The 14,066-nt window shown below is 38.7% G+C and overlaps 1 protein-coding gene and 1 non-coding gene across 2 annotated transcripts; one reads left to right on the top strand and one right to left on the bottom strand.

Annotated features, from left to right (window-relative positions):
* Nucleotides 1-2,231: 2,231 nt before the first annotated feature.
* Nucleotides 2,232-13,763, bottom strand: maff (v-maf avian musculoaponeurotic fibrosarcoma oncogene homolog F). Its single transcript, XM_038301027.1, has 3 exons — nucleotides 13,630-13,763; nucleotides 6,710-6,794; nucleotides 2,232-4,516 (listed from the first exon to the last, which is right to left on the bottom strand). Exons 1-3 carry the CDS (start codon nucleotides 13,716-13,718, stop codon nucleotides 4,073-4,075), a joined length of 618 nt encoding a protein of 205 aa, XP_038156955.1. The 5' UTR covers nucleotides 13,719-13,763; the 3' UTR covers nucleotides 2,232-4,072.
* trnaa-ugc lies at nucleotides 5,077-5,144 on the top strand. The gene has a single exon. It is a non-coding gene; the product is annotated as a tRNA-Ala (tRNA).
* Nucleotides 13,764-14,066: the final 303 nt, after the last annotated feature.

Genomic DNA, 14,066 nt, shown 5'->3' with positions numbered 1-14,066 from the left:
GAGATATTAAAAATTGTGCATGAACTTAAGCCAAAAACCTCTGCAGATTCTAATAATATTGACATGGAATCTATAAAAAAATTGATAAGAGTAATTGTAAAACCACTGAGGTATGTGTTTAATTTATCCTTCCAAACTGGAGTATTTCCACAAGAAATGAAAACTGCCAAAGTGGTTCCACTATATAAAGCTGGCGAAAAAAATTGTTTTACAAATTACCGTCCTGTGAGCATTTTATCACAATTTTCAAAGATCTTGGAGAAGTTATTTATTAAAAGATTGAATAGTTTCATTGACAAACATGATCTATTAGCAGAGAGTCAGTATGGTTTTAGGGTAGGTAGATCTACATCATTAGCTCTACTTGATTGGGTAGAAGAAATTACAGAATGTGTGGATAATAAGAAATGTGCCATAGGTGTATTTTTGGATTTTAGTAAAGCATTTGACACCATTAAACATAACTTACTCATCAAAAAAATGGAGCGATATGGAATTAGAGGCATAGTGTTATCATGGATTAAAAGCTATATGGATCACAGAAAGCAGTTTGTTCAATTAAATGAAATAAGATCAGACCTACTAGAAATAAAGAGTGGGGTACCGCAAGGCTCTGTGCTGGGACCGATTTTGTTTTTAATGTATACAAATGACTTGAACAACATCCTGAACATGAAAATTGTATCATTTGCAGATGATACAAATGTATTTGCATCTGGTGAAAATCTTAAACAGATACTTGCATTAGTCACACAAGAATTAATGAAAATAAAGAGATGGTGTAATATAAATAAACTATCGTTAAATTTGAAAAAAACTAAGTTCATGATATTTGGAAACATTAAAAAAAGTAGTGAAATAAAGTTAAGTATTGATGATGTACAATTAGGATTAGTTGATGAAATAAAATTTTTAGGTGTCATTTTAGATAATAAAATTAGTTGGAAGGGACATATACAGCACATCCGGTCAAAGCTGGCCAGATGTTTGGCTGTTATAAATAAAGCCCGGCATCTTCTGACCAAACAAGCTTTAAACACATTATATTTCTCATTGTTTCAGCCCTATTTAACCTATTGTGTTGAAGTGTGGGGCCACACTTACAAAACAAACATTCAACCACTGATTATTATGCAGAAGAAAGCAATACGAGTAACGAATAACAAACATTATAGAGATCACACTCACTGCTTATTCCTAGATTCAAGAGTTCTTAAATTTGTAGACCTGATCGATTTCAAAACTGCTCAAATTCTTTATAAAGCAAGAAATAAATTACTTCCTGCACACATACAAAAATTGTTTACAGATAGAGATGGAAAATATAATCTAAGAGGAAAATTACATTTCAAAACTAAGTGTGTTCGAACAACAAAAAGAACCTTCAGTTTATCAGTTAGTGGAGTGAAGCTTTGGAACAGCTTGCCTGAAAACATTAAACATTGTAAAAGCATCCAGCAATTCAAAAAACAATATAAGAAAAGTATTTTTGATGAATACAAAAAAGAATAATGCACAAAAAGTTATACTGTTTGTCTTACTGTAATCGTCCTTTACCACCATGACTTATGTAACTGAGGGGTAGGGTTTAATAAGCTTATGCTTCATCCTGCTCCTTTTTGAAACATACTGTATGTTTAGGTAGCATTCTATGCAAACATTGTAAAATCATGTCATGTTTCAAAATAAATGAAATGAAATTGTACACAATCAGATATACCTGATAACAGCCAGTAGAAGACTACACAATAAATATTCTTGACTTATCGCATAGTAATAAATTATTAATATCAAAAATGTATTTCTGTTTTTTCTTTTTACATATTTTGTTAAAAGGGTAAATAAGGAATTCAAACCAAATAAAAGTAATTTTCTGTTTTGTATTATTCTTGGATCGGGCTTTAAAGGGTTAAGAATCCAAGTAAAAAAAAAAACTTAGAATTATATCCTCATACATTTTTATTATTTGAGAACATATTTCCAATTTTTTTTTCTCCTTCCTTCTGTGGATCAGCAGGTAATGATATTAAAATTTTTAAGCTGTTTGCTTGATTCCAGATTTTTGCCCCTTTGCACTTAAGCACCAAGTTACCCACTGATCTTTGTAATCACGACTAGAGGAATCCCAAAGCCTCTATCTGGACCCTCTGTTTGCTGAAGTTTCAGTACAATTTCCTCCTTTTTTTTCACATTTACAGCTATTTTTTCCCCCCAAAAAATCCCACAAGAGCTGTTTTTTATGTACAATATGTACAACATTTATTATTAATATATAAAATAGACAATGTACTTAAATTTTCACAATAGAAAAAATACAGGTAATAAATACAAATACCATTTTGTTTTGTGGGTATTACAAAACATCCAGCACGATTGGAAGAACGTTAAAATATCGGGAATAAATGCTTTACCACAACGGCCCTCCTACTTCGCTAAATATATGCCTCGTTTCTTTTTAGAAGTTAGTCTGCAACATGGTTGTGTTACGATTCTTACTCATATCTATATTGCTACGACTATTCAATGAAACCATCACCAATCCCTCTCTGCACTTTCTCTTCCTGCCTTCAGCTTCTACTTTCATTTTCCATCATCCTGTTATTTCCTCATCTCGTCTCCTTCTCTCTCCCACCCTTCCAGCTGGTAATTCTCTTTTTTAAACAAACAGATCGTCTTACAAAAATAAACATCCCTCTCTGGAATCGGTTGTGACAAGCTGTTACAAATATGGCAATAAACACAAAAAAAATAAAATAAAAAATCACACAGAGACTTAATGATGCATCAATATGGCGGTTGGCTTTGAATATTTCTACGCAGCTAATTATTAACATTTTGCAATCTTTGTTGCTGCACAACACAATAATAATTAGACATGGGAATCTTCTCAGACTAGTCATAAGTACTTTTGAAAAACATGTAAGAACATCACAGCACTCGTTAGCTTGTCTTTTCATAATATCTACCATTAAATACAAATAAAATATAGAATATATATCTCTTCAAAATGTCACTCAACATTTTCGTCTCTGCAGCACATACGGACGTTAAAAGTAACACAAAACTGGAATGTTTTCAGAGGATTTGCATTGACGTGAGCCGGATTCCCACCAGATACCAGATAAACTGAACGCCGCGGTAGACGGTAACCAGGTTACTGCACAATAGGGCTTGTAAAATAAGGGGAGGGAGGTGGGAAACCTAGAAAATCCACAGCAATCATAATGAAAGTGTTGTGGTTGTGAAAGAGGAAAGAAGGAATGATTAGGTTCTGCTTTTCCTTCTTTCTGTTCAGGTTTGGGTTCTTGGAGCTCCTGCATACACTGAAGGCACTGTGTTGATGCGTTTTAATGAGACCATGTGAAGAATAAGGATGACAGTGGGGGAAAGTTAGCCCAACAACATTTCCTGCAGCATATTTAACCTTTAGGCCCTTTTTGGCTCACAGAAGAAGAGAATTTCGTTGAAATAATAATTTTACTGCATCTGTTATTCTTCCTGAACATGGCCGAGCCCAGAACATCGATGCTTTCAGCAGGAAGGAGGATGTTTCACACGTCTGATCAAGCCCCGGCCTCACATGTGGCTTATTTACAGTACAGTAACTCCGGGTCAGTCCAGCTTCAGACAAAGTCCAGCCGACTAATGTCTGCAGTACAGTGAGTTTATGTTTTGTAGATGGTTGACTATCAGTTCTCGTTGCCTTTCACCCTCTGCTCTAAAGTATTCGTGCTGAAACAGTGGAGGACTTTTTTTTCCCAGTCATCCCTGCTGCAGGAGTCAGAGGACACGTCCCGGGCCACTTCTCAACCGCTCCTGCTGCCTGTATAGAAAATCTAAGTTGCTGTTGCTAGGCAACGTTACACACCTGGCTGCACTGAGGTAAATCACTTCTGCATACATAATGTGAAAAGGGTGCAGACGGCATGTTTAGTATTTTCCTACTGATCTAGTCTTGTTGCTCTTGTTTTTGTCTGTGGTTTGTTTTCAAAATCCATGCCTACGTCTGTGTTTGCATTAAAGACAACCTGACCCCCCCACCCCCCACCCTTGTCTAGTTCTGGCGGCTCTTCTATGAAGGCTCCTGCTCTCTCTGTTGCTGAGGCTGCTGTGGACTCTTGACAATGGTGATGACAGAGGCGGTGTTAAGACGTGGAGCTGTGGCCAGCAGGCTTCCTCCTCCGGCCTCCAGACCCCTGGCGAACCTCTGGAGGGCGGCCAGACGTGCGCCCAGCCCCTCCAGCTCCTTCCTCATGCCGGCGTTCTCCGCTCCAAGTCGCTCCACCTCTCTCTGGAGCTCCATTTTCTGCTGCTCCAGGGCCTCTCGCTGGGAAACGCGTTTGACGCGGCAGCTGGCAGCATAGCCGCGGTTCTTCAAGGTCCGACGGCGCTGCTTTAGTTTCTGGATCTCCTCACGGGAGAGGCCTCGCAGGTGGAGATTTAACTCCCGCACAGAGAGGGACATGAGCTCGCTGTCTGACAGGAAGGGTACATTCTCTCCACACTCCTGCTTCACCTGATGAGAGTATGAAAGAGGAGGAAGGTTGGTAATGTATCAAGAAAGATTCATCCAACAGATTTTTTCCCCCCTAACTGTGGCTTAATTTGTCAGATTACAACGATGAACAATCAATACCTAAAATTCTCTGATTCTCAAATAGATTTAAGTCTGTACTTTGACTAGACCATTTTATGAAAAAATCTGCTTTGACCTAAACCAACAATTCAGTTTATTTATATAGTACAAATTCACAACACGTCATCTCAAGGCATTTTACAGTTCACCAGATCATACAGTCAGATTGATGGAAAGTTTTATAATGAAAACCAGTTGATTGCATTGATTCATTGACTCAAATGCAATCCCTCACACTAAGCATACTTGTAGCGACAGTGGAGAGGAAAAACTCCCTTTTAACAGGAAGAAACCTCCAGCAGAACCAGGCTCAGTGTGAGCGGCCATCTGCATCAAATGTATATGTCAAAGAGTGGTTGTCCTGTAGCCTCTTAGAGGTGTACTTTCAGTATTAGGAAGAAAATCTTACATGTTGATATTGGTGAAAATATGCTAGGGTAGAGTAGCTCAGTGGTAGAGTGCATGCTTTGCATGTATGAGGTCCCGGGTTCAATCCCTGGCATCTCCAGTTGTTTTAAGGGGATTATTGAGGGGATTGAGGGATTGGGTCTCGGGGGTTCTGAGTTCAACTCTAATACCCAATAAAAAAAACCCGATGCAGCTTATTTCTGACAACCATTTACTCTTCATGCTATCTCTGTTCCTCGCCTCCTAGTGACGATCTGCGGTATTACTACCAGTATTAAAAGGAGGAAATCAAGCAGTTGGTGGCAGTAATGCACCAAAATGGTAAATGGTAAATGGCATGTACTTATATAGCGCCCTTATTCAAGTTAGGAGACTTGACCAAAGCGCTTTACACTACATTCATTCACCCATTCACACACACACTCACACACTGATGGTGGCAAGCTACATTGTAGCCACAGCTGCCCTGGGGCACACTGACAGAAGCGAGGCTGCCGTACACTGGCGCCACCGGGCCCTCTGACCACCATCAGTAGACAATGCAGGTGAAGTGTCTTGCCCAAGGACACAACGACAATGAAAGTCGGAGTCGGGGCTTGAACCGTCAACCCTCCGATTACAGGGCAAACTCCTACATCCAACGCCACTGTCGCCCTACAGTGGCGTTGAGCAAAAGTTGTTTGCCAACCGCCATAAAACAGAAGAAGAAGACGAAGAAGGAGGGAATCAAGCAAATAAAAATGGCGGCGCCTGTCACATTCAGAAAGTTATGTTTGATTATTATTGCTGTACTTCGGTGTTATTGTTTAAAATGCCATTATTTAAAATGTTGTGTGGAGAAGATTTCTATTGTTGTTAATAGTTGAGGAAGAAGTTTTTCTTCTTCTGTTTCCGGAGGGGCATTACCACCAACTACTGGAATGGAGTGTGAATCGGGATGTGCAGCCAGACGGAGATGACGCGTTCTGCTCATGTGCTCTTGTTATCAGAGAACCGAGCCAGGGAAAAACTGAGTCGAGTCCACCTCTGGAACTGGTCTGCAGTTAGCTTGGTTTGGTTGTGCTAGCTCGGTTCAGTTCAGTTTGCTTTCCATTTACACACGATAGGTTATCTCAGTTACTGAGCTCAGACCGGTCTCGGCACGGTTTTTCAAGGGTAGTGTCAATGGGGTATAAGAGATTGCCACTCTATGTCCCTGAGCAAGACCATTAATCCCACACTGCTCCCCAGGAGGTGAACAGGTGCTCCTCAAGGGGATGGGTTAAATGCAGAAGTGAATTTCTCCAGTTTGAGATCAATAGTTAAATTATTATCATCAATAATGGTTTGATTTTTGGATTGGATGACTAATAGCTGGCCTATCCTCCACCTGAGCTGTGAGTCTCTGCCGCTCCTCCAAATATGTATAAACTTCGAGGCTGCTGCTCACCCTGCCATCATCATTTTAGGTGTATGGCCATTTCATGATTTACTTTGTAGAAATGTCCCTTTCTTTTAATTTGCAACTTTTTTATGTTGGTCTGTTGCATAACATTTGTATAAAATACAGTTTCACTTGTGGTTATAATGGGACAAATTTTCTCCATGTTCCTGGACTTTAAGGATGATTCATTATTTATTTATAAATGTAATGACTGTGTTTTTTTTCCCCTGGTAGACATTTACCTTCAGGGCTTTGCTGTTCCTTTCTGTCGTCATGATCCAATTGTCGTCAGCTTCCCCCAAGCACCAGTTCAGACAAATATAGACACTATGGAGAAAAAACAACAGAATTAAGTTAAGCTTTCCCATGTGATTCAAGTCAATGTGCTGCTTTTGGCTTATATCTGGCCTGACATTTACCATCCGCTCACAAGACAGGCGGTCATGCACACGCTGTAAAGAAAAGGAGAACCCGCAGATCTTTCATGCTTCTCCAAACGCGCTCTGTCATTAAACTCTTCGGTTTGATATGGGAGGAAGAGGAGGTTTTGAAAACGACGGGGCTGTTATATTTTTTTTCTACTCGCTGGAATGGTGAGGAGGAAGTTATATAGTGTGTCTGCCATTTAGTTGCTCAAAGCAGGTGTCCTAACAAGTTCACTCGACACTTCCTCTTGTCAACACCAATGGTTCAAATCTTTCACTGTAAAAAAATCTGAGGAATATCCTGACAGACAACCTTTAACATTCTTATTTGATTTGCTTTAAAATAACTCATCCTGATAGACTTTAAGGGCTGTAAATAGATTATATCCACTAAAGTGAACCTTTAAAGGTAAAACGAAAGCTGTGTGTTGCAACAGTGGATAAAAACAAAGGTGAGACTGTTTAACTCAGCTGTATTTGTCATGTTTCTCCCTGTTTTTCTCACTCAGCACTTCACACAGAAATTGCATCAGAGCTGCCTACGAGCCACTTAAGGTCAGCTCGCAAATATCGTTGCGTGGGATGAAAGTCTATCCTCTAAGTGGGCTAACCGAAGCTGTTTTTCCCCTTGGTGTTTTTTTTTCCATTTAGTGGTTTTCACTTGGATCACTTTGATATTGTTAAGGTTTACAGTGTATGGGGAAGGTCTATAAGCTGATCTGAGCTGGAAACAGTGGGGAAAAAAAGGGAAGGTGTAAAATAAAACAAAGTAAAGTGCAACAATACTACTTTCACACCTTAAGGAAAACCACAGGGTGTTTTCCTGCCCTGCTTTTGCAAAGTCAGTTTTTCAAATTTCTGATTTTTCGCAACTAGGGATTTTTCTCTTTAGAAAGCAAACATCCTTTCTCCGACTCACGCCTTTCACTCCTGATGTTTGGGGGGGGACTGACCAGGGCTGCTGCATGACACTGCATTTTTCCTGGATTGCAATTTTGCCTTGCGGCTACTCTGAGGTGGTGTTGGCTAATGGCAGCTCCTGTGATGATCTTTCTTTTTTTTTCATTGTGAAACAGACTTAGTCAGGCCAGTCACACTGAATGCAGTTTTAATCATTTAAGTTTCAAAGCATTATCATGGTGTTCTGCAACTTTTGAAACCGCTTCCTGTTTACTAATCAGTCAGCATCACATTGTTGACCTAACCTATGACCTGTACTAACATAGCCCCTAAAGCCGGGCAGACACTGTACGATATTTTCAACCGTTGCACGCAGCTACAGCTCAATCTGTATGATAAATTTGCAGGGTTTAAAAGTTCACACCCCACAATGTATGTTGTCACACTGTGCAGCCCGGCGCTCGGATGCAACCTTACGACAGCCGACTGAATTTCTAATGTGTTTGATTTTCTCCCGAGCTTACGATTCCTGATCGAGTGGTGGTCGTTAGAGACTTATCGCCCCTCGTTACCTCGTGTAGACTACACAATGCACGATTGAGCAGAAAGTAGGCCCGATCGAAAAATTCTTGCACGATTGGCTCCAAAGAGCTGTACACTACAGTCATTCTTATCCCGATAGTGGTGAGCTGCCCCATAGCCATAGACGTGCTGGGGCACACTGACGCCACCATCAGTACACAGTTCCTAATGATATTAGTTTGCAATTGAATAAAAATATCACATTGCTCTTAATTATTGTTCTTCTTTACTTTTATCCCTCTATGTCCAACAGTGAACATAAAACATAGATTATGGCCTTATTTTTGTTTATTTCTTAATCACTTTGTACTGTCTATGTGCAAACTGGTTCTGGTATCACTGAAGGCAATATTTAACAGCAGATACAAAAAATACAAAAATTTACTGCAGCGTAGAGCTACTTTAAACCCCATTGGAAAAAGAGTGAATTGTTTACTGCTGTTAATCTTAATCAAAACTTTTTTTAAAGAAGAAAAATTAAGGAACTATTTTTTTTTTAAACACTTCCCCAGGAAACTAAATCCCCCTTAATAAAAAAAAATTGGGTCTATGAATGAAACCACAGTCCCAAAAAATTAAAATACATAAATAGAAACAGCTGACCTTTGTTGATTTGGTTGCTAACTGCTTTTAGCAATCCAAGCTAACAACAACAGGTGCCTTTTGTCTCTTCAAAAGCTGCAGAAACCTGCAACTAACGATTATTTTGCAAATCAATGGATCTGTTGATTATTTTTTGATTAATCGATTAATAATCATATAGCCAAAGGCACCTTTAAAGAAGATTTTTTTCAAAACTAAAACAAGTGAAACTCCTAACTTTTCCACTTCTAGATAGAGGATACTGACAGACGATAATGTTTTTTTATTTGAAATGCAAAAAGTTAAATTTTTTTTCTTTTGAAGACTTAGTGAGAAAAACAAATCACTACTTATTCCTGTGGTCATTGCTATATTTATATGAAAAGCAGCCAAATCTTACTTTCCCACCCAGAAATAAGACTCCAGGTGATCTTGCTTTTAATTAAACAAACTGAAAACTATTTATTTAAACTAAAATGTAAATTAAACCACATTCTACAGCCTACAATGCCTCACCAATGGACAAAAGACATATTAGCTGTGCTGTTCTACCATTTAAATGCCCAGTTTAATTGCATTATTACTTTCTTACATGAACTGCTGACCTGTGTGTTTCTTCTAAAGCCCACCGTGCTCATCACAACCAGACAGAGTTAAGTAACACAATCCAAATCCTTCTTGCATAAAACAGCCTAGTAGTAACAGCTTTAGTGTATTTATGGTTCACAACCACAGATGGATTAGTCTAACACAGAAATAATACATGGAGATTGAAGAGAATACGTCTTTTCCAGGCCAAAGGTTCTCAAACTGTGGTCCAAACACAACTGGTGGTACCCGAGTCACCCTTAGTGTTAACTCAGAGACTTTTGTCAGCCATTAACATTTATTATATGTCTTTGTTTATGTATCGTGTCAGTCAGTCTGAGACACAAATGAATTGAGCTTCACTTACAACCATACAGATGTGATACTTGGGATTATTCCCAATATCAGATGATGGTGGATATTTTTCCACGTCATGCTTTTAAACACTTATTTCACACCAAATATTTAACAGTAACATTTCTGTGTCAGATTCAATGAGATGAAAAAATGATGATGTGGACTAAATGAGCTTATATCAGCAGTGATGTAGAAAATTTGAAATGAAATAAAGATAATTTCTCTTTACCTTAAATTTCTGTATCTTTAAAGTACTGCAGTTTTTTTTACCTGCTTTGCATCAACTGTACTGATACTACGTCAATATCAAGTCTGTGGTTGTCTAATTTCTTCTTTCTGTTTTTATGTTTAGTCTTGTAGTTCTTAGTTTTAATCATCAACATTTCTCTTAAAACTTTTCAGGCGTATTATGTTTCTCTGATCCAGTTCCTCCCAGCTTTGAGCCTCTTCAGAGTCGTTCCCTGTGGTGTCTAGTTATTTACAATGTTTTGTGTCTTTGTCTTTGACATATTATTAGGTTACATGGGATGTTCACTGCTTACCTCAGAGACAAGCTCAAGGCCAGAAAATCACCGACTCCTTCAGAACTACAAACCTGTGCTCAGTTTTCCGATACGAAGTGGAGCCATTTGCTACTAGTCATGTCATACTCACCATCCGTCAATCGGTTTAAAAAAGGAAACGTGGCTTTGTAACTCCACCAAATTATTACAAACAGCAGGAAGTTGCTTTGCTATTCTTGATTTCCTCATAAGTCAGAATATATGAAAACTAGTTGGCTCAAATCAGGTTCAGATCCAAAAGAAACAGAACCAGGATGGTATTAAAATTTTCATGTTTCCCTTTGATAACAGTGTTTGAAAATCTGATGGGCCTAGTTAGCTTGCAGTTTTTAAAAAGAGGATCAAAATTCAGCTCATAATTAAGCTAAACAAATAAACTCATGTGAAATTTATGTATTGGTATAAATGGGATGGTGCTCTCAAGCGTATTTACTGTAATCTTATGTCATTCAAGACCAGAGGTGTCAAGTAACAAAGTACAAATACTTCGTTACTGTACTTAAGTACACTTTTTAGGTATCTATACTTTACTCCATTACTTATTTTTCTTTCTACTTCTGACTTCTACTCATTACATTTTCACACAAGTATCTGTATTTTTTTCCTGTCTTAAAGATTTTTTCTAAATAGTTGAAAAATTGAGTTTTCAATTCATATAGTGGCATCTGGCTGGTTTTATTTTTTTAAAGGTTACTTTATACTTTTATACTTTAAATAGTTTTTGGAGCACATACTTGTTTCTTCAACTGATACCACAGTATCTATACTTCTACTTAAGTAACAAATGTGTGTACTTTTGACACCACTGTTCATCTCGCTGTCAGATGTGAGGAGACAGGGAAACACCTAAAACATGCAAGAAACCCTGGTCTGAGGCCTCTGTACATGGGTTACACGCTCTACTCCTGCATGATGACCTTTTCCAAGGAAGACACTCCAGTTCCTAAGTGGTGCCAATGCTAGAACTAATGTTAAGTTACAATTTACTAGGGATGGAACGGTTTATGAAAACCGTTCGAACCGTTCATTTCGACCGTCTTGGTTCGGTTGGTGTGTGTTTCGTTCGGTTCATGCGCTGCTCCTTTTTCTCATAGGCGACGCGTGTACACTCCAGAGCAGAAGGTGGCGGTACTGCGACCTAAGCCAACCACCAGTAGTAAACAAGAAGAAGAAGCGAAGCAGCGTAGCCGGGTGTAGCAGAAAAAAAACTGTTGTTATGGTGAACTGTGTGGGTATGGCGAGTGGGAAAGAACAGGAGCTGGAAGACGCACCAGCAGCACTTTATAGGTCTGCTGTATGGGACCGCTTTGCATTTAGAGTGACCTACGATGACGGCGGAAAGAAAGTTGTGGATAAAAACAGTGTGCAAGCATTGTGCAACACGTTTTGTTTGTGCTAACAGCAACACGACCAACATGTCAGGCTAACAATCAACATATATCGAACCGAACCGAAAACCGTGACCACGAAACTGTGAACCGAACCGAACCGTGGATTTTGAGAAACCATTCCACCCCAACAATTTACTAGTTTTTGTTTATATTCAAAAAAATCAGTGGCTTCGCGATCGATAAAAACCCCAAACCTACTACATTTCTAATTGGTTTAACGCATAACGTGTTTTTAAGAAATGATATGACCAACAAACCTACAAATATAAAAAGTAATGTGAGAAAATGTTATTTCCATTCAAAATTAAAAACGGACTCCTCAGTCTCTGAAATATAATATAATATAATATAATATAATATAATATAATATAATATATATATATATATATATATATATATATATATATATATATATATATAATGTGGCATTTTCCTAATTTAAAACACCTAATCGAAAAATTGTAGCTTTCAATTCATATAGTGGCATCCAGCTGTTTTTGTTTAAAGGTTACTCCATACTTTTATACTTTAAGTAGTTTTTGGAGCACATACTTTTTCACTTTTACTTGGGTAAAGAGGACAAGTTGATACTTCAACTTTTACCAGAGTGTTTTTAAACTGTAGTATCTGAGTACTTTTGAAACAACTGGCTAAATTACAAAAATACAACAAGTTATCGTTCTAAAACTATAATGTTTATAGAGTCCCCCAAAAAAAGTATGATCCCTAGCTCAGACTTTGTTTATATAGATGTGATCTCTCTTAAAGGAGACAGGACAGAAGTGGATGGAAAGGACCCAGAATCACCTGTACTGGTTGGGCCCAACCGGAAGTCCGTGGTGTCTACAACTCCCACCCAGCGGCTGGTGAACCAAAGCTCTATAAAACGCCTTTTAATGGGCGAGTTGGTTTGCTGACAGCTCTCTCCGTTTCCCGACATGCGTAGGAAGTCAGAGGTTAAGGCAAAAAAAGTGTTTGTCCAGGCAGCAGCAACAGCAGCAGCCGGGTGGACTTAGGCTGCAAACCGATGAGACCGCCGTTTTGTAAAGTCAGGGTGATTCAGCAATAAGCCTTCTGCTTTAGCTCCGCCAAGACTGTTAGAAGTCAACCAGCAGCAGCCAACGCAATAAGAAACAAATACAGCTTTAAATACTCTCCCTTTGTGGTTAAAAATAAACTGTTACTCTAACTGTCTATCACAGTTAAATAACAATGTATGGAAGCAACAAGTAAACATGCCACGGTTAAATATAAGCTCGGATAGATTCCCTATTATACCCTTTATATACTCTTTTTAATAATGAATTCCGATTTCAACACATAAACAAACTCCTCCTCGTGTTGTTTACCACTTTGTCTGAGATTTTAAACCAATCCTTCACCTTATATGAGAGGAGCCGACCAGCTAAAGCACGGTTGCTGTAGTAAACAGCCACCAAAGTGCCTCGGAAATGTATGTTTTATTTATTTAGACGCCGATAAATCATACAGAGATATGTTAAAGTAGAAAACATCCGCTTACGTCAAATAATACGCGGAGACACAAATCAAGAAGTGAAGCTAACGCGTTTTCTTAACATGCTAGTGATGTTAACTGTTAGCAGCTAGCATGAACGGTTTAAAGCTAGAGCAGAACAGCTGCCTGCTCACTTGTCCTTGGTTGGCGAGCCGCCCGGCGGGGAGCATTCCTTTAATACTCGGTTATTACTACCGAATAACACATTCTTTTGTCATAATTAGGCCGTTATATTCTGTATAATGAAAAATAATTTACCTGCTGGTTCGACGCGACTGTGGCGACAAAATGTCAGTCCGCCTTTTCCCGGAATTACTCTGTGGCGCTCTGAGGTTGGATTCTTTCATTCATAAAAAACACCAAGCGACAATGACGTCAGGCCCAAAGAATGGGGGCGGAGCTGACCGCCCACCTCGGCGCTCTCCAGGAGGATGTAAACAAGGAATTCTATGGGGCCAAAATGGTAGCTTTAATATTTGCAAATGTGTGTGGAGAGTTGTGTGTCTGTATCTCGATTTGTGTGTGTGCAGTGGAATTTGAAAATGTGTAAATAAATCTGTAAATGTGTGAGGAGATTTGTGTGTCTGTACAACAATCTGCAAATGTGTAAAACTAGTTGTGTGTAATCCGTTTTGCAAATGTGTAAAAAATCCACAAATCTGTATTCAGATCTGCAAATGTGTACTGAGACTTGC

The sequence above is a fragment of the Cyprinodon tularosa genome, unplaced genomic scaffold, assembly GCF_016077235.1.
Source record: "Cyprinodon tularosa strain WSP-4 unplaced genomic scaffold, ASM1607723v1 ctg46, whole genome shotgun sequence".
In the NCBI taxonomy this organism is placed as follows: Eukaryota; Metazoa; Chordata; class Actinopteri; order Cyprinodontiformes; family Cyprinodontidae; genus Cyprinodon; species Cyprinodon tularosa.
Note: the sequence above shows the minus strand (reverse complement) of the source record. Positions and strands in the feature narration are given on the sequence as shown.

Coding starts and splice junctions, on each gene's coding strand:
- maff (XM_038301027.1), bottom strand. CDS start 13,718: ATGAAAGAATCCAACCTCAGAGCGCCACAGAGTAATTCCGGGAAAAGG. Junction 6,795..13,629: donor CAGTCGCGTCGAACCAGCAG/GTAAATTATTTT, acceptor TTTTCTCCATAG/TGTCTATATTTGTCTGAACT. Junction 4,517..6,709: donor GGAACAGCAAAGCCCTGAAG/GTAAATGTCTAC, acceptor TACTCTCATCAG/GTGAAGCAGGAGTGTGGAGA.